Consider the following 24,744-nt stretch of genomic DNA (forward strand, 5'->3'; position numbering starts at 1 on the left):
ACTTATGGTGGATTCCAATAAATGGAGAGAGCTCCAAGTCACTATATTGGTAAAAGACCCTGCTTAAGGTATTGATGATGTCAGGGGCACATAGTTCCTGTGAGCAGGTCAATCATCTGTAATTACGTGCTTGCGTTTTTCCTGCTGCTGTCTTACCTAACACCCCATGGGATTTTCTAGTATAAAATCATGTCTTCTGCACAATATGTCCAAAGGTATGACAGTCTCAGTTTGTCATTTGGGTCTGTCTAGGGAGCGCTCAGGCCTTGATTTGGTCTAGAAGCCGCATTCATTTTTTTTAAAACTCATCCATTGGAACCCGCCAAGCACGTCTTCTCCAGCACCAAAATCTCAAATGAGTTGTTTTGCTCTTCTCATATCTGTGTTTCTAAAACCGTCCCGCTTTCGACAATGTACATAGAAATTGGAATACAATTTGGTCAGGGATAATACTAACTTTAGTATTGATCATAGTATCTGTTACATGTCGGTGATCTTGTTCTAGTTCTCTTCAGGCTCTCTTCCACTTTCCCTCTTCGGATTCTGCTGCAGTCTCCATTCTGGATTAATGACTGCTGGAGCCAAGGAATGGAAAATCTTGAACTATTTCATGTGTCTTCACAAACTAAAGTTATGTAAATCATCTGTGGTTATTATGTTGTCTTTAATGTTCCGCTGCAAAACCGCCTTTGTACTTTCTTCCTTGCTTCTTCAGGGACATCATTCAAAGTCTTTGAATTTACTTTGAGTCTGGGAGTAGTATATGCGCATATGTATAAATTGTTGATGGTTCTTCCTCCATTGTTCATGGCCCACTTCGCTATGAGTTAATATGGTTTATGTATTATGTTAGTATACCAACGTTAAAAAAGATATACGAGGATTGGTCTTACTTTGACATCCTTGCCAAATGACATTCTGAGCTAAGCTTTTTTTATACTACTCTCTTGCAAGCTAAGCTATTCATCTGTACTCTTTTCTTGGTGATTCCTCCTCCTTTCAATTCTTAATATTACTTGTTTTGTTTTCACTTTCTCCTAGAGTTTTGCTGTGGCAGCCATAGTTGGGTTTTTTTTTTTTTTCATTCTTTTTCAGATGTTTCCCTTTTTCTTCTTTCATGGGATTGTGGCTATGTTTTTTGCAACTCCTTCTTTAAGAACTTCCACTCTTGCTGGGTGTCTTTTTACTTTAGCATGTTTACTCACGGGACTCCACCTATTGTTTCTCTAAACTTGTTGAAATCAGCTTTCCTGAAATCGTAGGTCTGTGTTTGACTATACTCTTCTTTGTCTTGTCCCACAACTGTGAATTCTAATATCACAGTAACACATGCAAGCCTCTAACTATTATAACAAATGCACTGTTATTTAAGTATAAGGGACACATCTCTCCTTACCAGTTACACCTTCTTTAAAAGTATCCTTCATCACTTTCTCTTGCTGTTTTAAAAAAAATCTGGAGTCATCAAAATTAAGGGTGGCAAACTTCCAATTACACATGCCAAGAGTCATGAGGTCTTGTAAAAATGGAGCCACTGCTACTTCAAGGATAAGATATGCCTGAAATTGGCTCTCTGGTTAAAACAAACAAAAAGCAACAAAGCCCAGGATGTATGGTTATATAATACACTCAGATGTCAATGCAAAATGTTTGAATGCACCACAAGACAGACTTGAGAATGCACACTTTTTATTTTTCACTTTTGACTGAGAATATGAAACTTTCCTACCTATTCACTTGTTATACATGGGCACTAGGTGGCATCATCATTGTTGTTTTTCAAAAACAAACACTTTTGATTCTATTCCCATAGAAATTTTAGAACAGAAATATTTCACTTCTACTTTATCTCTTTGACAAAGTCAAATTAATTGCTAAGGTTTATTTTACATCTTCAGTAAGATACACTTTAACAATAAAGATGATCAGACATTATAAGACTACAACTCTCATGATTATTCAACAAATATGATGGCTAGTGATAAAGTCCAAGAACATCTGGAGGACCACAGCTTGCCAAACCCTGCTTTATCCTTATACAATTATTCACAGGTTGACATGGTCAGTAGATGAGATCACATTAATGCACAGTTCCTTCCCCCAATGCACCCTGATTATCCCCTGTTCATATTTGTGTGTGACCCCAGAGAAAGAATTACAATTTTGGAGGGTAGAGTAATAAGAAGATACTAGGCTCTGGTGATGGGGAGCACTTGTGGGGAGGGGGGGAAATGAAAAAAAGAGAAAAGAATTGAAAAATGAATTAGTGATATAATTAATGGAATTATACCTTTGTGTAATTATGAAAAGTATATGGTGAAAAGAAATAAGAATTAGATTTAGATAAAGTACTAAAGAATGAGCTTTAATGTGATATATTATATATATGTGGAATATTATGTAAAAGTTTTCATATATTATTGTAAGTAGTTATAATACTAATAAAGATTTTAAAAAATTAAAAAAACACCATACATTACCTGATGGTTTAATTTCAATGGAAGCTGCTGCTTCATTTTCTTTGCTTTGCTTTTCTATAGGGACTGTAGTATTAAGGATGATAGGACTATCATGCTTTTCAGGTGCTGGGCTCTCCTCCTTAGCATTTGGACCTTAAAGAATGACAACAGCACAAGTATTAATAGACAAGCTAGATAACCCCTTAATTCGTTCCAATACATGTATACAGTTGGCCCTCCATTTTTGTGTAGGATCCATTCTGGACCCCCCACAAAAACAGAGGCTCACGCATATTCAAGCCCCATAGCCTTGAATGGGGCAAGTCATTGAAAACAGCAGAGGTTGCCTCTCCACAGATATTCAAGGCCGCGGACCCAGTCCTCCTCTCCCCTCCCCTCAACCATCAGATCCATAGTTTGAACTATTCCTCATGATGAAAAATGACTGTTGAACTGTTTTATGTCTCTGTACACCTATGTCTTAGATAACATCAGTCTAATTATGCATTTTCTGGTTTCACTGGTTTGCACAGATTTTTCTGGTGCAGCTTTAACTATTTTATAACCTGAATATTTTTTCTTTAGAAAAAAAAAGCACCTTAAATCCTAGGTGTGTTCTGCTTATATAAAAACTTTAGTAAAAAATATTAAAATATTTGAATGTAATATGGTTTTAAAAGCATAATGAAATTGAAGCTAAATAAGGTGGAGGCTCTGTGGACTGGTGGTTCTCAGGTCCAGGAATTGGGTATACAGCCTGTCCTAGATGAATGAGCAGGTGCAGAGCTTGGGAATACTCTTACCCATCCCTGTCACTAGAAACTCCGTGGTTCAGAGTGCTTGAGGCCATGTTCAAATGGTGTGCAAGCTACAGCCTTTCCTAGACAGAGATAACCTAGCCAGAAGAGTTTGTGTACAGGTAACTTCTTGATTAGTCTACTCTAAGTGCTCTATTTGGGTTGCCCTTGTCGAAGACTTGGAAGTTGCAGGTAGCACAAAAGGTAGCAGTTTGACTACTTACTGGAATACCATATAGACAGCAAGTGATACCAGTCTTAAACAAATTGCACTATACACAATATAACCTACATTTTAAAAAGAATAGCACTGGCTGTCAATACACTTCTGGTTTGAATTCTATGGGTTTCTGATGATAAGGTGGTATTTAAAGCCCCAATTTGCTTGGGAGCATGATACTTAAGGGAGAGCCTCTCCCCTTACGTGCTTGCCCAAGGATTAAATTCTGCTGAGGGGGCTCTTCTGTGTTTCACCAATGAGGTCAATACAAAGCACTTAAACTACCTTCTTCTTGAATATCCACATTGTTTGTTTCCTCACTCTGGGTGATCACATGTTTTGATCTCAGCATGATAAAGTTGCTTAAAAAATCAAAATCATCTTGACTTTTCCTAGGCAGCTCAAGGGGAACAGGCCTTTTGTTCTGTGGGACGCTGTCAGGTCCAACAGACACATTGTTAAGACTGATTAGTTGGAACTCATCATTTTTATCTTCTTTTTGACTTCCAAATGATAAAGGTTTTCTTATTTCTCTCCCTAATTTGGTTTCCTCAATATGATTTTCAGTAGGTGTACTCTCATCTTCTGTAGCTCTATCATACTGTATTGATGTGGGCTCCAAGCGAAATGACGAAAATGTTTCTTTCTTCGGAGGAGACCAACAGGAATCCTTTGTTCTACTACTTTCAGCAACACGAAAAGACTCCACTGTAGTTTTAGCCAAGGAAATATTCTCTTCAAGACATTCTGAAAAGGAAAAGAAAAGCTCCTAGTTGTCCATATAAGTGTTTATCTACTGTTCTGCCAAATACAACTGACTTAGAAAGACTAAATTCTATGAACAGATGTCAAAATCACATCCTCTAATTAGTATAATGAGGGATAAACCCTAATATAAAAGTAAACAGTTCAGCAATAAAACAAGCTCTCTAGGTAGATGGTAGGATTTTCTTTCAAAGGACTGAGTAAACATCTATTATTTAGGTTTGTATTTTTATAATAGCTTCTTCTGTTTTACAGCAGCTGCATTTGGAAAATATGTTCATTTCTGAGCCAAGTCTATTGAATAAATAACAGCTTGTTCTCCAGCAGAAAAGAACTACAATAAGAATATGTGCTCCTAAGAGATTTGGCTGTAGGGCAATTCACAGATTTAACTAATAAATAAAAAAGAAGTAGTAATGGCTTTCCTGGCACCCCAATCCTTTGAGTATTCCCTGAAGATGGAGAAGTAGGCTGGAGATGCAGATAGATAGATTGTATCCAATGAGACACATGTACCACTTTATGTGCCATTCATGGCCACTTGCAGTTTCTGTAGTTCTCAGATTAATCTGAGGGCTTTATCACATGCAGCTTTTAAACTGCAATTCCCACAGGATGGAAGCGACATCAGCGATCGTGATCGCACGATGCCACTCCCATTCCATCCCTGCCCCCATTCCTTTTCAATGAACTTCCAATTGTACAATACCATGGGTGCAAAAACCATTCCCAGGGCATTTGTGCGATTGGCATTCACATGATGTCACTGCCTCCCCCCTTTCCCTCCTCCTCCTTGCTTTTTAATAAGTTATTATGTTCTGTTTTTTATGCAATTTCAGAGCTCTGAAGCCTCTAAACTTTGAAAAATAATTTTAAAATCTTAAATCGGGGTTGTAGAGCTCCGTAATTGTGCAAAAATAGTTGTAACCCCCCCAACCCCTAAAGGCATGCTGGATAAAGCATAAGGGAGAGAGTGGGGGGGTTTAAGGGAGAGGATGGGAAAAGGACACAATGCCAGCAGCAGCCTGGGTTGCACAAATGGAAGAAGTGTGGTGGTGGCTGCTCCAAAACCATCATTTTGCCATTTTATTTTGGCTTGCAGGATTGCAGCATGAAAGGGGCTAATTTGATGATGTCCTTAGGCACCCAACCAGTTCAGTTTAAACAGTCATATACAACCACAGAAATCTGGTAGAAAGGAACAAACACACGACAGGGGAAATAAAGCTAAAAATTGTGGATAATCCGGCAGGTTTATTCCCCAATTGTTATAAATCTGATCTTTTACCAATTTAAGTAACCTAAAGATATCTATAGTAGGATTAGGATGCCAATTGAAAACATATTATTACCAACTACTAAAGTGAAAATACTCTAGTAAACCAATTCTTTTTGTTATTCTTTTCTGTGAAAAAACATATAAAGAAATCCAAAGTACTTACTGTCTAACTGAAATTCAGTAAATTTTGAGAATACTTCCCCCTCAGTACAAGCAATTACTCCATCACTTAAATCTGTGCAGAAGGCTTCCAAAATACACGGTGAAGCCATTTTCTCCCTTAAATTAATCCATCCATCTTCTTCCAAGGAGCTAAATACCAAGGTGTCTTCATGTACAGACAGCAGTGTTTTCAGTTCAGTAACTGGAAGTTGTTGACACAGAGGTACAACATTCTGTTGGTCTATGAAAAGGGGATAAAAATGCAGTGCAATCTATTAATAGATAGTATGCATTTTCCTCATGGGCTTTTGGGAACACACATTTGCATTTGGGTAGCAACCCTTGCTTCCTCTATAGTGGTGTGCAATGCTCCCTGTTTAAATGCATACTTGTGTTTTAATCTGATTTTATTTAGATTTGTTAGTTTTTGTAAGAATGTTTTTATTGGTTAATATCTATGTAACTTTGAGATATTTTGGTCAAAGACCGTAAATAAAATGATGATAATAGCTACCAAACCAAGCAATTATCAGTGGTGGTTGCTTAACTGGAACTAAAGGAGTCCTGCATCAAAAAACCTCTGTCTCACAAATCTACAGCACTGAGCTATGGCAGTTAAAGTGATGTCAAACTGAATTACTTTTACAGTGCAGATGCAGCCCAAGAAATGCATGCAAACTATTCTTTGGCACTTTCATAGCATATTTTTGCTAGTACAGCCTTTTGTGTTATAGGGAAAGTGGATTTCCCAGTTAGCAAGCTTATCCTCGCATTAATGAGATGCAGAGCTGATTGACAATGTTATCCTACATATAACTAAATCCCATTAAATTTGATTTGGTTTAGTTCCAGGTAAATTGCTTCCTAAACACTCTTACCTGGGGTTAAGCCAGTTACTCACATCTGAGTAAACATGCACTCTGACCATGAAATAAAACATTACACAAGTAACAACATTCCTTGTAATGTGCCATTTTTGGGGCTAATGAGAAGCAAGGACTTTAAAAAAAAATAACAGCATGAATGGTAACATAACTTTTGAGTATAGCAACTACCATTTATTAGTTATTTTAAAACACTGGTTTGAGCAATTAAAAATAATAATGACCAACAAGTAATAAATGACTTTTAAAAATGACACTACAAGTTTCACTACATGCACTACTCATTAGTTAACCAGAAATTATAACAAAAATGGGAAAGAATGTTTTCTTTCTTCAGTTAGACATTTAGTTATAATCATGTTTGGAAGAGTGTTATATTCCTTACAAATCAGTGTTCCAACATGTCACCTTTTATTTACTATGTTTGATGTTTTACTGAATAATTTCTGAAAGGCACTGCAATATAAGAGGTGATATGGAATATATCTAGAATTTGGTACAGTTACTACTCTGAATATATCTTAAAATGCTACATCACATGCCTTGAGGAGTCTTGAGTTTCATAATTATGTTGTGTGCATTTAAAATTTGGAATTAACATAAATCTAGAAACAGGATTTGTAAATATTTACCTGTAAGTAAAAGGGAATTCAGAGGATGTTGGTATTTCTCTGATTGCCACATCCGGTTTTCTAAGCATTCAGTAGTGGATTCTGGAATTAAATCACTGAGAAAAAAAAGAGAAAGACAAAGTTAAGGTTCTGTGTTCTATTTCCAGATGTATTCACACACACACACACACACATCACATCTCATTTTCACTTATCAAACAAATAGTTTGTGAGAAAATATTAGCACATATAACATGGATGAAATATATTGAGGGAATTTCATTGACTAGGAGGGCATCACCAAAAGGTTCCCTGCCATTACATAGGACAGCAAAAACCAACAAGCTTATTCAGCCAAAGGGCTGATGGAAGAAACATGTTAATACTCTTTTTCAGAAGTTGTGACAGGACACAGTTTCATGGGCACCCCCGGTGTATTTTTGTATCAAGCAACTATGTGATTACTTAAATCTGTATTGATTTTGATAATTCACATACATATTTTATTTCGCCACAGGCTTTCTGTTACCTGTTACCAAAGGGTGAAACTGGTTCTTGTTGTAGTTGCGTGCACAGTAAATTAACATGAAACTTCTCTGTTCTACTTGGAGGAGTCAGTGGTAACTCCAGTTCGGCAGGATGGAATGAAGTATAACTTGCTGGAAATTAACCAAAATTGAGAAAGGGAAGGGAAAAATAGAGAAAATGACAGAAAGTATCAAAATGTTCAAAATTAAGAAGATATTACACTGAAATTGCATTTGAAAATAACTACTGCACCCCAGGAAGGCCCTTGTGACACTAATAAAAGCTACTTCTAATAAGATGCTTTTCTGAATAAAATATTGAACAAATGCTTAATCTGATAAATTTGCAAGTTACTTTATGTTTGTTTTAATGGTAGACAGGTGCCCACATGATAGAAGGAGGGGAAAGATGAAAATTGATCTGAGATAAGTAACACACCATTTGAAAAGCAAATTTGGAGAAAAATAAACCAGACCTTGGAAACATTGCTTTTTTAAGATTACAGTTGCAAGTGTTGGCCATGCTGGTTGTGGGATTCTGGGAACTGTCTGAGAAGGTAACTTTTTTGACGTCTAAATGAAACATGCTTTACACCAGGAAAGTGAGGGAGGGGCGAATCCAAAAACTACCTCTCATTACGTAGGACCTTCCATATGCACCCAGCTTTTTAAAATGCTTTTTTAGACTAAAAAAATCCATAATCCCTAACCAGCATGGGCAGCAAAGCTAGCAGAGGGGTTCTGGTAGTTATATTTCAAAAGAGTGACTTTTTCTCAGTTGTAAATCACAATCACAATGTCCCTCATATGCTGAGCTTACTATTAAGCTTCCCTGTGTCTGTCTTTCAGAGATTCAGGACTAAGGAATAAAATCAGACCAACATATCTACCTGACATTCTCACAAATAATGCTCCTTCAAATATGCCTATATCCACTATACAATTAGGCAATTTAAACATCTGCCTCAGACATTGGATTTTAGCATGTTATAAAAATATACCAAACTAATATTTATTTTATTTATGCTCTATTTTTACTGTCAAACATGGAGAAAAATTTGTGTCCTATTCATATGTTTAATTCTGTAAATCACTGTCCGCACTTCATTGTTTGTTTTTACAATATAGCAGAATCATGGACCATTCTTTCTCTATTAAATCTATATTTTTATGGTTTATGAGAAAAGTTCAGATTGGAGAAAATACTCTATGGATAATAATAGAAGATAAACTGCAGAATTAAAAAAACGCAAAAATGAATATGAAAACATTGAGACGATGTCTAAAAGAAACAATGGAAGTTTATGTTCAATGTATATTCTTTTTTGAAAATTTTATGCTTTTATATGTTTGTATATATAATAAAAATAAAGAAAAAAAATCAGGAAAAAAGAATTAGAACCGAAAGAAAATTTATGAAATATTAACTGTATAAATGAGATAAAAGCTCTTCAGAAACAAATTAATATAGAATAGACAACAAAAACAGAGAAGAAACTAAAAATGAGAAAACAACATTTCAAATACTAAATAAACCAGGGAAATGGCTGGCCTACAAGTTAAGGAAGGAAAGAGAAAATAAATTGATAATAGAAATAAATAAATAAAAATAATGGAGAAAAATGCTTGTAGGGTTTTATGCCTCATCTATCAAAATAACCTGGCTATTTTTAGGATAATATCCACCTTGATTTGGGAATGCAGATGTATGCTGCTATTTATTGGAGGTGAAATATCTTGCCTCTGTAGAAAAGTCTTACCTTCTGGCTCTCTGAAGTCTAGTAAACTTCTATTCTTATTGGCATAAATATCCAATATGGAACAACAGTTAGACATCTCCATTGTCTCTGGTGTAATTTTTCCTTCAAAGTCTAGAAAGACATTAGCATGAAACCAAAACAATGGCTTATTTGAGTACTGATTTTAAATATTAGTATTACATCTATAAACAAAAATAAATAAACAAACTAGACAAAACAAAAACCCCAAAGTGGTGCTAAAATGCCTTTTACTGTATCCTTACCTTCACTGGTTATTCTGAGACATTCATTTTCATCTCCTGTAACTTCTGGAGTTACTTGATATAAATTTTTCAGCGCCAAATATGTGGGAATCTCACTGCACAATCTGAGGTCTGCTGTTTTGTAGAATGGCAACTGAATAGCAAGTACAGGGGCCTAGAAACAAAAATAATGTATGTTTCTCAAAACACCTTGAAGATTGTTCTTATTAGAATGCCCAAGATCTTTTAAATGAAGATAATGGAATTAAATAGGGATCTATTTTGGAAATCAAAAGTGCCAAGAGGAACCTGTATCTTGGAAGTAAATCAATTGTTCATTTAATTTTTTTCCCCTTTGAGTAAGAATTCTATGTGTAAGCTATGTTGCAGACTGCAAAACACAGAGGAATTATAGACATATGCTATATCCGTTCATGTTCTCTGCACTCCTTGTGTTGCCATTGCTAAGAAAGGTCTGAACAAAAGTTTTACCAGTTGCTGAAATTCCTTGCTAACTGATGTGCAAAAGGTGAACAAAGCACTCTGCTCACAAGCTGGAAGATATCTGAAAAAGCAGTTTTAACTGTGGTGCAGTCAATCAAGCTATCTTCTCCTCCCTCCGTCCAGCAGCCCTTAATAGTTACTATAGCCACTACAGTTACTCCAGGATGACTTGGATGGGGAAAACAAGCTCCAACCCATACATGCATATACAACTCCAAATGTTGCTAGGGAAGGTTTTGTTTAAAAAAAGGGATATTTTACTTTGTTTGGGAGGCAACTTTACATTTCACTCCCAGTCTGGCAATTGGCAATTGTTCCTAGGGAAGGCCTGAAAAGGAGATCTAACAAGTGTTGCAACAGAAGTTCACAAGGCACTGTGTACAACATTAAAGACTGAAAAAAGTCTGAAAAGGAGTTCAGTGTCATGGATGACCAAATTATCTTTTTAAAAAGAAGGCTTATCCAGCTGCAGACACTGGTGAAACACTTGAGCCTTCCGATTCCTAACAAGCTGACATTAATAAAAGATAATACCTGGTTCCACAGTCATGAAAAGGTAATTTTAAATTCTTTACAATTAATAGCAAAGCAAGTTAGATTACAGTGGTGCCTCAGGATACGAAATTAATTCGTTCCGCCATTCCTTTCGTAACCCGAAAATTTCGTAACCCGAAATACTCCGTTAGCACTGGAAAGCCTATAGCAGCATTTGAATTTCGCGCCGAAATGAATTTCGTAACCCGAAAAATATTTCGTAACCCGAAACAGTTTTTGCCAATCCGACTTTTTCGTATCGCGGAAATTTCGTAACGCGATCATTTCGTATCCCGAGGCACCACTGTATTCTTGTCCCTTGACAGAGGTCACTGTTCACAAAATTATATTATTTGCAAACAGCTTGGAAGCAGAAAGAAAAAAATTATCATGTATGTGTAGGGTTGCCATAACCCGGCTGCAACCAAGATTTTCCCGGTTTTGGCGGCACCGTCCCCCTCCCGTCACAGGTGCCGCCAAAAACCAGGACAACCCCGGTTGCAGCCGGGTTGCCGCAGCCTGCGGGACCTCGCTGCCCTCTTCCTCCTCCACTGTGCATGGCTGTGCGGAGGAGGCAGAGGAAGAGGAGGGCAGTGAGGCCTGGGGCAGAGGAGGCAAAGGTAGAGGCGGCACCTCCCCGTGCGTCCATGCCACCTTCTCCCGCCTCCCCATGTGGCCACGCCACCCACCTCCTCCTCCTCTGCCCCCTCTGCCTCAGGCCGCATGGCCGCGTGGAAGAGGCGGAGGCGGTGCCTCCTGCACGTGGGCGCGCCACCCTTCCTGCCTCCCTGCGCGGCCATGCGGCCTGAGGCGGAGGAGGAAGAGGTGGGTGGCGCGGGAGAAGGTGGAGAAGGTGGGGAGGCGGGAGGTGGCGGCGCAAGGAGGCGGGGAGGGTGGTGTGCTCCGCGCAGGAGGCACCGCCTGCGCCTCCACGCGGCCTGGGGCGGAGGTGGGGCGGAGAGGAGGTGTGGTGTGCGCCTCCTGCACGCGACTGCACCACCCTCCCCGCCTCCTGTGCGCAACCGCGCCACCCACCTCCTCCTCCTTGCCCCCTCCGCCCCAGGTGCGTGGCGGATGGAGGAGGGGGAGGAGAAGGAGGAGGGGAAAAGGAGGAGGGGGAGGAGAAGAAGGAGGAGAGGAGAGCGAAGGTGAGTGAGTGAGTGAGGTGAGTGGCCAGAGGCCTCACAGGTTTTTTTTGGGGGGGTGCTTTTAATGCTAACAAGCCTCCCTTGTTTTGACAGTGATAGGGTGCTGCTGCTGCTGCTGCTGCTGCTGATGATGATATGAGTCAGCTTCAGAGGCATGCAGGCACTGTTTCAGAAGCCGAGAGAGTGTCACCTTCCAAAGTGTGTTTTGGGTGCTTTTAATGCTAACAAGTCTCCCTTGTTTTGACAGTGATAGTGTGGTGATGATGATGATGATGATGTTATGAGTCAGCTTCAGAGGCATGCAGGCACTGTTTCTGAAGCCGAGAGAGTGTGACTTTCCAAAGTGCCTTTTCTGTGTGTTTTTGGTTCTTTAATGGTGATATTGATATCAGCAAGCCTCTGAGGCAAGGCCAATGTAAATTGCTGTGATTTTTACAAACTCATGTGCAGTGAAGAAAAACCAAAGTCCCTTGACACACACTTCTGAGAAGTACACTTGGTGCAAGAACTGTGAAACCACCTGGACATGTTCAATATGCATAGCCATGTTAAACTATGCTAAGTGTTAAACCCAAGGGGTTTGGTTATGGAATAAGCCTCTGATGCAAGAGGCCATGTTAAGTAAAGCCATGTTCAATGCCCAAATGTGCTGTTGTGTGTGTTTTGGAATGGAGAGGGGTGTTTGGCCAGAAAGGGAAGTCTATTTCTGCCATCTGTCTAGGAATAATGCCCAAATGTCCTCCATTTTGATCATGCCTAAGAAACATGCATTTATATTAACATTTTTTAAAAAGCACCAAATTTTTTTGTGTGTCCTCCATTTTTAGAAAAATGTGTCCTACATTTGAAAATGTTATCCTACATTTGTCCTACATTTGTTCCGGTTTGGAGGTCCTGACTTATGGCAACCCTATGTATGTGGGGCTACTGCCTATCTGGAAAAAGTACCCTTGGTGGGGAAATCTAGCCAGCCTGAGCAGGCAAATTTGATACAAAATTGTCAACATGCATACAGCCAATTGAGGTGCATACGTCTTTGTAACCTTGGGGAATTTTTTTAAACATGGTCTGCATGTACATTTCAATTAAGAAAACAACTGCATAGTGTTCTGATATGTTACACAGAATTTGTGGAGATTATTCACATACCTTCTCATCCTTTAAAGATACTTTGCAAAAATCTTCATGTGACTCTTCTGCGAAAAGTAGTGTCACAGTCCTTTTGAATGTTAAGCACTCCCTTTTAAAATCAAAGCACATTATTTTTTTGTTTGCTATTTTTATAAAGACTTTTCCCACTTGCAATGCCAGTTAAACATGCTACTCTGGTGTTTATTTTAAGCTGGCAAAGTGTCACTTCTTAACTGTCTCATAACTGCAGTGTAGGGGTAAGAGAGATGAACCAGATACAACCAAACTTTAGAAGAAGAGATGGTGGGAGAGCATAATTCTTTCAAGGTCAATATTCTTTGTAGAAAACACTGTGTAATGTGGGCTTAATTTGATAAGAGCGAAAGAAATATCTCCACAACTATTAACTTCCAAAATTCCAAATTGTTAACATGTCAATACCTTGAAAGTCTTAAACATTCAGTGTATACAATAATTGCATAATATATTTCAGTAATCTGGAAAACAGTCAGAATATATTCAAAAGGCAGGGCAAAAAAGCAACACACAATGAAAAAAGACAATGTAACGGAAAAATGTAAACTGTATTTAATACAATTTAATTAATTCATAATATGCCAATGAGCAGAGGTATGCAAATTCTTGCTTTTCTGATTACTGTGTATGAAAATTTGCAATGTGTTTCTTCTTGCCAGAGAGGCAGGCAAGAGACATTCAGTCCCATTTGTGAAAATGAATTTTGCTCAAATGTCATAAATTGCACAGCCAAACCAAAATAAACCACTGTTTTATTGCATGCACATTTGAAAATTAGAAGCATTGGATTATTATTTGCATCTTTTTTGATTGATCAACTAGTTTTTGTGTAGTTGCTGTATATGTTTACATTGCTTCACAGACACAATACACAGAGGTTTTGTGCAGAGATATTTCTGCACAAATTGCAGAAATGTCCACAAAAAGAAAGTGTTCTTTGTCTTGTTCTTCCTTTGGAAGCCTGAATTCTTGCAGAAGCTGATGATTTTTCAGTAGGCTGTTTCAAGAAATGAGAGAATAAGAAATTTTCTCTGTAGCCCTAATACAGCTTATTTCAGTGGAAGCCATCCTCATGGGAACAAAAACACTGTTCAATTAATACAGTGATTCCCAAAGTGGGTGGTATTGCACCCTTGGGGGCAACAGAAAAATCCAGGGGTGCTTTGAAGGAAAAGGGTGTGGCAAGGGGTTGATGAGAAAAAAAGGGATGGGAGTCAAAGTATTGGCACACAAGAAGGACAAGGGAAACAAATGGCCTTTAGGACCATGGTGAGGATGAGGAGTCAAAGCAAGTGGAGGTAGGGGAGAAGTGGTAGCAAAAAGGAGCTTTCATATTTGGGACCCTTCTTAAGCTTTGTGAGCATTGCTGGGACTTTTCTGGCAGGATGGATCTACACTGCTGCTTCTGCTTTTTTTCATCAGCCAGGCCAAGAGAAAAGGTAGAAGAAACAATGTTTGTGTGTGTGAAGGAGAGACAGCCTGAAGCCATGTGGGGAATGCACATCTCTGGAGAAGGAAGGGGAGGAGTTTCTGGGGTTGATTCTTCAAATGAGTCCTTTGCCTCTCTTGGATTGAGAGTCCTTCCTCATGAGAAGAGAAGTGAGAAGCCAGTTGCACTACTTTCCATTCCAGTGAAGAAGGATTGAGATTCCTTCCTTGCCTTCCTTTGCCACAACACTGGCACAGGCTAATGACTTCTCAGTCACTGCTTGGTTGCTGCTCCCAAGGAGATCAGGTACAAAGGGAAGAGCATCTGAACAGCTGGTCAAGCAGTGACCGAAAAGCTTCTCACCCACACTGTCCTTTGTCGCAAGTCCAGGCAGGCAAGAGGGTGCCCAATTGCTGCTCAATAGGTTGCACCCTTTCATCTGGTCACCCTGGAAGCAGCAACCAAGCAGCTGGCTTTTTTTGCTGTAAGAGTGGTGTGGTCAAGAGGGAGGAGCAAGTCTGAGCTGCTGCCCAAACAAGAGAAGCTGAGGAGGAGAAGGAGAAAGTGGTGGTGGTGAACTGGGCATGGCTGAAGTAGACACAGCTGGCCAGCTGGCTGCTGAACAAACAGTAGACCTAATGGTGTTATTTCATAGTGTGAATGAGCCCCAGGATTCCAGAAACATGCCAGGTTTGTACTAAATAAACAATTATTGAGTTGTTTAGTGGCTCACATTAATCATGTCTACAGAACAATAAGGGGAAGTCAGAATTTATCAGAATCCTTGCTTAAAGTTTTATGTAAATGTGTCAAATTTATATTCCCAAACCTTAGTTGACTTAAGAGGGTCTACATTTGGCAGGTACAGATTCTATACAGCAACAATTATAAAAAGGTGCACAAAAACAATTCAGTGGCTGATATTAAGCTACTGATTATATATACCAAAAATTGCACACCATCTAGTTATCTAATACCTGAAGATGTCTTCTTCTGTGATACGGTCACCTTCAGAATTTAAAAGAGGGTCCTCCACATAGAAAATGTTTAGGCGGCTTAAGAGTGTTTGGAGAGTCGGTAGCCAGTTAGCATATTGCACCAAATAGTCAGTAAAAATAAGTTCATCTTCAATATATAAACCTTTTAAGAAATTGAAAATCCAAATATAATGTCATATGTAACAGATTTACAGGTCACTAAAAGACACCACAGTACCCAAACTGTTGGTTGCCATGGGAATAAACAAAAGCATGATTAAACAGATCCAGTTCAATATTTATCATATTTAAATGGCTATTGTGTCATTTGGATAAGTTTCTAGGGACTAGGTTATCAAAGTTTCTATAGCTTCAGAGACCAAATAAACAAGAAAGGTAATTTGCTTTCAGGCTCCCTAAATGACAGATTGAAGAGCAGATATTTTAAAATATTTCTCTTCTTTGCAATGAGCCAGCCTATTTGAGCATTAGTATTCTCAGACAGAAGTATTTCTCATAAGGTTGCCAGAATAAAAACTGGAGAGGACTCTGTAACTTTAATAGCTGTGTAGAAGAGGGAAATGCAGCAAATGCTGCTTGCTGCATGCCAACCTTTCCTACATGAAAAGTATAGAAGTTCTCTTCAGTTTTCACTCTGGCAACCCTGACTTTACACTGCATAGAAAAGCTATTCTGAAAGAAAACTCACAAATTGTTTATGGTTTTAAGTGGTAACCTGTTCAAAGACAAAGCTGGTTGAAATGCAGGCCAAAAGAATTAAGTTCTCCTTTTTCTTCCTTTCCTTCTTATAACTAGGGCTGCCAGATTTGGAGCACTCCAGCCCCTGGTGAAGTCAAAGGGAGTGGAGCGTAGAGATAGTATTAAGCATGATACATTAAGCATTCACCATAGTTCCTCACAGCCTGTAATTCAAATAAAACAACTAAGTCTAACAAATGAAAAAATATTTCTCTACTTGGATATTAAATTTTCCAGTGTCTGTTGCTGTTATGTGCCTTCAAGTCATTTCTGACAAACCAAACTTTCCTCATCTCTGTTTTGAACACTTTTGTAAGAACTGCTTCTTAGAAAAATAATGGTTTTTTTCCAAACCTTGATTTTAATGGCTTGCCCACATAAACATGTGTGCTTCACTGGCTATATTTCCCTTCAGCCTTTCATCTCCCCCCACCTATGATATTGCTACTAATAATTGTCAAGTTTTGGGAGAGATTATGATGATGACAACGATGCTGATGTTGGTGATAATAGTGATGATGACGATGATTATGATGATGATAGTGACCAACCAACAAGACAATGGTATCTATGCATTTCTATTCAGAAGCAAGCTCTACTGCATTTAAATTGACTTAACCAGTTTTACTTTAACATTTATAGGATCTTTAAATTTAACATATCCAAGTAAGAGTTTCAGCATTTTTTGGCAGTAGAGGAATCAAAGAAGAAAAACCTAGTGAGAATTTGGAGGAGGGAGGAAGGGAAGAGAAGAAAGATTATTAGTGTAGCTAGAGGTGAGTTAGAAGGAGAAAGAGGGAGAAAGGCATGGAAGAAGGAACAAGAAAAATGAGGAAAATTTAAGAGTAGGGAGAAAAAGGACAAGGAAGGAAGGGGAATAGGGGATAGGGGAGAAGTAAAATGCAAAAGGTTGCAGGGAGAAGAAAAGAGAGAAAGGAAGATGTTTAGCCAGAAGTTGCTGTGGTGGAGGAGGAAGAGAGAGCAGAAATCAAGAATTAAAAGAGGGAGAAATCAACTGCCTCAGCAAAGATGAAGAAGGACATTTGTACCACACTTTTTAAAAACAGTGATGCAACCCCTGTATGCCTGAAACTAAAAAAGGAAAATATGATGCAGGTTCAACCATTTAGGTTACAATGAGAAATTGTGAATTGGTGGGAAAAGCCACCAAGCAGCAAGCTTGTAGTACCAAACTGTCTGGAACATAAATTTCCTCACCTTGTGTGCCAGGTTGCACTGCACTGATAATACCCCACAGCGTAAAGTACAGACTGCTTATTTACCTTTTTCTTGCTCTTTAACTACTTCTGGAGCAGAACTAGACTGCAAATCATTGTCAGAAATAGGTTCTTTCTTCTCACTTTCCTTTTTAAGCATATAAGCCTCTTCTATATCAAACGGTGAACAGGGATTTGAACTTGGAACAATTTCAACTTCTTCATTATGAATATAGAAGCAAGTGCTTGAAATGGGTTTCCTGAAGGTGGGAAAGTCATCTGTTTAGTACATTTAAGAAAATGGGACCTATTGGCCAGCTACTCACATTTATTTAATTCATAACCTGCCTTTCACCCAATATGAGACAAAATACAATACAGCCAAAACCTAATCATTTAAAAAGATTTAAAGAAACTAGTCTGTTAAGACAGCACTCATTTAAAACAATGTAAAAGCAAGAACTACAATGGTCTGTCATGCAAGGTGCAATGACCCAAACACTATTGATGTTGCAAAAGAAACCACCTGCTGGGCTACTGAACTATACTAGTCTCCTTCTGTGGCATGGAAACATCACATGAGATATCTGCTCTGAACATTATCCTAGAAGCCATTATGCTATGCATTACCCAAGCATAGGAGTTGCAGTCCATTTCTGAGAAACCATGAGACTCTCCAGATATTATTGGACTGCATCTCTTGGCAGCCCTAGCCAACAATTCACTTGTCTGGGGATAGAAAACCAACTTTCTTGGTCCTCAATAAGAACAGCAAGGATAATTCTGGACAGTCATAAGATTTGTCCCAGCTTATGGTACCTAGGGACAGTGCGAGCAAATACAGATATGAGAGAAAAAAAGTGGAAACTTAGGTATCTTTCAGACTGGTCTAAAGAAGTATGAATTCTCAAGGCCCAGCTCCTTGCACTTTGATGGATTCAGACAGTTTTTGCCACTTCCACATCCTCTCGTTCCATTCTTCTGTCAGGATCTCTTTGTAGCTATGTCTGTACTACAGGGTCTTCAAGATGTCTTTTAAAATAAACTGGAGAATAATTTGCTGAGGTGTTCTTATGGTTTGAAGGGCAAAATTTCTCCTGTCCAAATTATTTAATTTTTTTTAAATTACAAAGTTATAATGCGAAAATGCCATTTCACTGATGCACAACACCACTGTAAGTCTGAAGGTATTTAAAAAGAAAAAGGAAGGATAAGAATAGAAGGGAACATATTATTCTGATATATCTCGGAATTAAAAAGAAACCTGCTTGAGTTTAGGAACTAATGTTCTCGTTGGTGTTGAAAACTGCCAGAAGATGCTCCAGGATAACAGAAACATCATTTTGATACTTTTTTAAACTCTTGAGAACTATGACAAGAAATAACACAAGCTCCCAGCACATTTGTCCTGTCTGTAGGAGACTTTTGCACTGGAACATTTCTTCTAATCCATCACAGGAGTATTTCAACTACTTGAAGAATTGCTCAGATGTTTTTGAAGAGTGGATAGTTTCACGAGTGGGAAAGGGAAAAAAAGACCTTTCACCATTACTTCCAACACCCAGCTCCAGGAAGCCTTTCCCTGCTGTACTTTAAAGTGCTGCCAGCTTCACACTTGACAAATTGGGAATCATGCAGCCATCTAAATAGTGTTGGATTGCAACTACCAGCAGCACTAGCTGGTTTACCAACAGTGAAGAATGCTGGAGGTTGCAGTCCAGCAATATTTGTAGGAGCACATGATCCCCACCTCTATCTTACAGTTGTGGAGTACTGTGGAGGTGGCAGTTCAGGAGTTGTGGAATATCCTAATTCTATTTCCCCTTTGCACCTGAAAGCTAAACAGATAAATTTCATTTTACCTAATTTTCTGTTTTTTCCTTTCTTTTATTCCATTTTCAGTGGTCTCATGAACATTTTGTGCCTCAAATTGCTCCGTTTTTAAAATCATTACTATAGGTAGCATGCCACGGTACCTGTGAAGACATGCCCTACAGATACTTGTAACTTAAAAGTTGTTTTGGGTTGGCCAGTAGTGTTTTAGAGTTACAGTACTTGCTAGCCTCCAAATGCCTGCCATTCCCTCTAAGCCACACAAAAAACCAAATTCACTTTTTGGATGTTAAGAGGATAGGCAGTGAGAACAGTTCTAGAGTTTCATCTTCCAAGGCTTGGGGCATAAGAGGAGGGCAGCTTTTCTCTATTAGTGACATTTCCTCTTTTCCTTTTCCTTTCAGTTTCCCCTTGCAACAAAAGGGAGAGAAGATGACCTTTGAAATTAGCTGTAGGCTGGCTGACACTTACTGAACATGATTGAGGAGTGTTCTGGTGAAGCGAGAGGACTTCGGATCCAGCAGATCCAAGGCTTCTTCTGATACCCATATCCCAAAATGCTCTGGAACTCTTCAGTCTCCTGCCTCTGCACTTTCTAAATGAAGGAACTGATCTAAGAACCACACCTTTTACTTTTTCGGGTGCCTGTTTTACTGACTTTGACAGTTTCTATTCCGGCTTGTCTGAAACTTAATTTATTCGACTCCCTAAGTAAACTCTTGGCTTAAGAACAGTAGTGTCAGCAGAAAGTCAATACAATCTTTAGAATTAACTAAATGCAAGAGACAAGAAGAACAAGGTCATCCTATGAAAAGGATTAATTGACTCTATGTAGATGTACAAAAATAACGTGTCTCTCATATTAGCCAAAATGAATGCACATGGAGACATAAAAAAGCTTTTTTCATTTGTGAGAAATAACTAAATTGGATAACAGCTAATCTGACTGTCTATAGAAAATTATTTTAGCATTCTGATTATGATTTTTTCTATTGAATAATCTTTTATAAACCATTAAAGCATCTTAATTATATTTTAACAAACAAGGTCATTCTATGATTTGTTTGCCCTCTGTCTTATTTAAGAGTAAGTACATTATTTCAGTGGCTAAAATGCTATGATGTCATCCTTCTTGTTTTGAGATATAACATCATAAAGTGTACTTTTCTGGGTTTGCTTGCTTTGTAGAAGATTACAGAACAAATTTATTAGTTTGCCTGTATAAACAATTGTTATGTCCTTTCAAATTGTTTCCAATGAATAGCAACCCTAGGGTTAACCTATCATGCAATTTTCTTGGCAAGATTTATTCAGAGATTATTATTCTTTATCTTCCTTGGAGGCTGAGAGAGTGTGACTTGTCTAAGGTCACCCAGTGGGTTTCCATGGCTGAACAGGGATTCAAACCCTGGCCTCTAGAGTTATCGTCCAATGCTCAAAGTAGTACAGCACGGTGGCTCTCAAACAATGGAACTTGCTTAATGATGGAAAGTTCTCGTTCTCATAGTGCAATGTAGTAGAAAGCAGCAAAATGTCACATTATAATCCATTCCCCCTTAACCTGAAGAACAGGAGCATATTCTGTACAGTACAGAATAAGATAACTAGAGGGTCTGGTTTATTTCACCTCCTCCTTATTTCTTTTATCTCTCTCTGTCCTCAGCGTAGACAACAGAGTGGGCAAAGACTAGGGGCCATATTAGCCCCTCAGAAACCATGGAGACTGTGTCCCTCCAGATGTCTCCCCCATAAAAACTAAATTAAAATAAACATTTTATTTATTCATTCATTTTTATTTTATTTATGAAGGGAGGTGACCAATTAATTTAAGCTACAAGATTTAGCACATGAAACAGCAGTGGGAAAAGTGTGGCTCTCCAGACCTTTTTGGACTGCAGTTGCCACCACCCTTAGATATAATAGCAATGGTGAATAATGATAAAAGTCATAGCCCAGCAACAACTGAAGAGTCATAAGTTTCCTATTCCTACTGTAAGACCCATGTGAATGTTGGAATTATTTTCTCAACCAGAAAGTAAATATGATGGGAAAAGCAAAATTGTATCTTGATGCCCCTGATGGTACCCCACTACGAATTGTGATGTAATGATTGAATTGCACCTATAGTACATGCATAAATTCAGCAAATTTGGGCCCAGGCTGCATGTTAAATTCCTGCTTTATCTGGAGGATATTATTTTTATGGTTCAGACCTATATGTATTGGATTTACACATGTAGGCCTTTTGCAAATGTAATGCCCCACATGCAGGAGAAAGAAAAGCAGGACCAGTATTCTTTAATGGGGTGCGAAAGCTGTCCCCAAAAATACTAGGGTCCTGGGAGGGCATCCACAATTGACTTCAATAGGAGAATGAATTTTGCTCAATAGGAAGCAACAAGAGGGCTTGGGTAACTATTAGCAGCTGAATTCCAATGGTTTTATCCTTAAGCTATGTATTGTATCTTGAACATAATAGGACTAAATGAATTTATTTATTCATTTATCAGATTTATATCCTGCCTTTTTCCCAAAATGAGATTTAATTAACTGCATGGTAAACTTTGTTGCTAATGATACTAACAGATTCCACCTAACTGTATAAATTAAGAGGACTCACCTCTCCAAGAAATCATCTATGTAAAGACTCTTCTTCCAGAGATCAAGCATAGAAAATGTCATCTGAGTGGAATCAATAGAAACTGCAGCAGAATAAACAAAAAGAAGGCAACAATAATTCAAAAGAGGCAGTATCAAAACAATTTATTCCTTTTGTTTTCCTGATGGAAGAAAAATTCTAGTAAATGAAAGCAGAAATGGGTCAAAGGCATTTCCAAGCAGAAATACATATGGTGCACTTTGAAAAGACCTTAGGGCTCCAGCATGTACTGTATAATCCTACAAGTCTTTGGTGGCCACTGGCTAGAATGGTCAACACAGGCAAGCAAAGAGACCCAAGACATGAGGGGAAAGTGTATAAGAAGAAACTTTCCCACTAGCAGCCACAGGCCCTTCATCTACCTATATGCAGTAGCTCAGCTACTCACTACAAGAAGCATAATCTGCAGCAAAACTTCAAAATTGTTACTGTTGGTGTGCAATGCACTTATGACTGCAATACCCCTCAAAATACAAAAATACAGGCTATACAGGTTTAATCTCCCTTATCCAAAATGCTTGGCATCAGAAGTGTTTTGGTTTTTTTTCAGATTTTGGAATATTTGCATCTACATAATTAAATATCGTGGAGATGAGATCCAAATATAAACAGAAGCTCATGTATGGATACATCTTACATATAACCTGAAGGTAATTTTATACACAAAGGGCTCATTTCCACTGGTAACATAAGGCGATTTCTGATTTGGCTTTGCTTCATGTCTGAAATCGATTTCAAAAGGTCCCTCGTTCCCACTACAAAACAGGACCTTTTCATTATGTCAGTGTAACCAGGGGTTTTTTTGCCACTGTTATTGTCTCCATTAGTTTGCGCCCCTTCAAGCCGGAGGTGAAGTAAGCCGGGGAGGATAGATCGGGCCAGGGAACGAGGCAGGAGGACATACTGGGCCAGGGAGGACAGATCGGGCCCTATTTTTTAAAAAAAGATACAATTCATCAATGAATCAATAGAATGGCTTAGCAACTACTTGTCTTGGCAAGTAGTTGCTAAGCCATTCTATTGATTCATCAAGGAATTGTATCTTAAAAGGAACAAACAAACAAACACCCATGTCACACAAAAGACAGCACTGGGAGTGTGTGTGACATCTCCAAAAATCTGGGGAGGGATGATAAACACACACACCCCTCTGCCATTCATCCCTCCCCTCCAGCATGAATTGATTCTGATCTGGTGTTCCCACTTATTGGATACGCTTCAGAATCGATTTGTCTGAAAAGAACCACTTTGAAACTACAGTCATCCATATTTGCAGCTTTGATATTTGTGGAACAGTCATCATAGGTGATAGGGTGACTTGTTTTCAGAAACAATACTTTGAGCCGCGGCAGTTAAAGTGGTGTCAAACCTCATTATTTCTGCAGTGCAGATACAGCCTAATGACTGGATTCACCACACAACCAATATGGAGGCCACCAACTGTCACAGCTTCCCTGTTCCCCTGGATAAATTCTACTCAGACTCTTTGTCTCCCAGAGCTAACATGGCCAGAAGGAATGGCGTTTGCCTGCATGGATATTTCTCCCTACCATCTCAACAACAAGAACATCTTTACAAAATGTAGACCTATGATTCTAACATGGTTATATTTCTTCTTCTTTTCTCCTTTATGACTTTTAATACCTTTGATTGATGAAGAAGCCAGTGGAGCTTCAAAGCTTGCATTATGTACTTTTTTAAAAAAATTGCATTTTAGTTGTCCCCATAAAGGTATCCTTCTTTTGTCGATTTTGGATGTTATTGTACTTTGCTGTAGGACTAACATGGCTACCCCTGGGTATGTTTTCTTGTGTTCAGGTTGTTTAAAAAGATATATCTGTCCCTTGTGCTCATGCAAGATTTACTCTCAGACAAGACAATGACACTGAATGAATACAAAGTGGTCTGAAAACAGTATTTGAATAATTGGAATAACTGTGAACAAAACCAGTATTAACAGTCTTTACTGACATCAAATAAAATGCACTATAGCTATATTGACAAGGATAGCTTTTATGTGCAGGATGCACATAAAACTGGAAGAACTATTTTATTAATGGAATGCTTTGAGCTGTTCTAATATGACAAGAGAATGCTTTGAATGGGTAATATATTTTGTACACAAGGTTATCCACAGACATTTTGGATCTCAGCCAGGTTCTCTGGCCTTTTCTATCATTTATACTTGACTATTTACATATTTAAAATATAAATTAAATATGACAGTTAGATATATCATACCTCTTGTCCAGGGTTTCCTATATTTATCATCAGCAAATCTTCCATCATGATAATAATTTTTATCCTGGTATAAACAGGAAGGGATGTGAATAGCCAAGCACTCAAAGGAAAGCCTCTCCCTAGCCACTTTCTGCACAAGAAAAATATACTGCATGATTATGAGTGAGACTGTTTCAGCTTTGCTTATATTATATAATTAATTGCTTCCTAAATAACCATACTAATATGCTGAGTTGGCTTAGCCAGTCCTGTCACTGGAAGTGTTAAGTGATCACATCAAGAGATGCATTTCCTTTTTCTAGTACACAGACATTTTGTGTATATCCTTAAATACATGCCCTGAATTTGTTGTTACACTGATGGAGTGGAACTCTTCACGAGCATCTACAGTACTTGCTTCTGAGTCAGTGGGACTGTTCACCAGCTGTAAAACACACTTTGCAAGCACTGAGGCACACACCCCCACACAGCCAATCACATCCCCACAAATAAAATGGCTGCATTATTGTCAGAATGGGGTGCATGCCTGTGGCGCATGCTGCACTGCATGAATGGGGCTTGAGTACGCAC

General features: G+C 38.5%; 1 protein-coding gene across 1 annotated transcript in view; it reads right to left on the bottom strand.

The window, feature by feature from the left end:
- SHOC1 (shortage in chiasmata 1) overlaps window positions 1–24,744 on the bottom strand; it is a 55,195-nt gene that overhangs the window by 25,168 nt on the left and 5,283 nt on the right. The window contains exons 3-15 of the mRNA XM_042447673.1: window positions 24,175–24,304; window positions 21,895–21,976; window positions 17,508–17,701; window positions 15,466–15,628; window positions 13,042–13,132; window positions 9,728–9,881; window positions 9,465–9,575; window positions 7,707–7,836; window positions 7,199–7,293; window positions 5,684–5,923; window positions 3,762–4,223; window positions 2,481–2,612; window positions 1,397–1,573 (exon numbers count right to left, since the gene is read on the bottom strand). Of these exons, the coding sequence (XP_042303607.1) occupies window positions 1,397–1,573; window positions 2,481–2,612; window positions 3,762–4,223; window positions 5,684–5,923; window positions 7,199–7,293; window positions 7,707–7,836; window positions 9,465–9,575; window positions 9,728–9,881; window positions 13,042–13,132; window positions 15,466–15,628; window positions 17,508–17,701; window positions 21,895–21,976; window positions 24,175–24,304 (2,161 nt within the window). The remainder of the gene's footprint in view (window positions 1–1,396; window positions 1,574–2,480; window positions 2,613–3,761; window positions 4,224–5,683; window positions 5,924–7,198; window positions 7,294–7,706; window positions 7,837–9,464; window positions 9,576–9,727; window positions 9,882–13,041; window positions 13,133–15,465; window positions 15,629–17,507; window positions 17,702–21,894; window positions 21,977–24,174; window positions 24,305–24,744) is intronic.

Source organism: Sceloporus undulatus, chromosome 2 (genome assembly GCF_019175285.1).
Source record: "Sceloporus undulatus isolate JIND9_A2432 ecotype Alabama chromosome 2, SceUnd_v1.1, whole genome shotgun sequence".
Lineage (NCBI taxonomy): Eukaryota > Metazoa > Chordata > Lepidosauria > Squamata > Phrynosomatidae > Sceloporus > Sceloporus undulatus.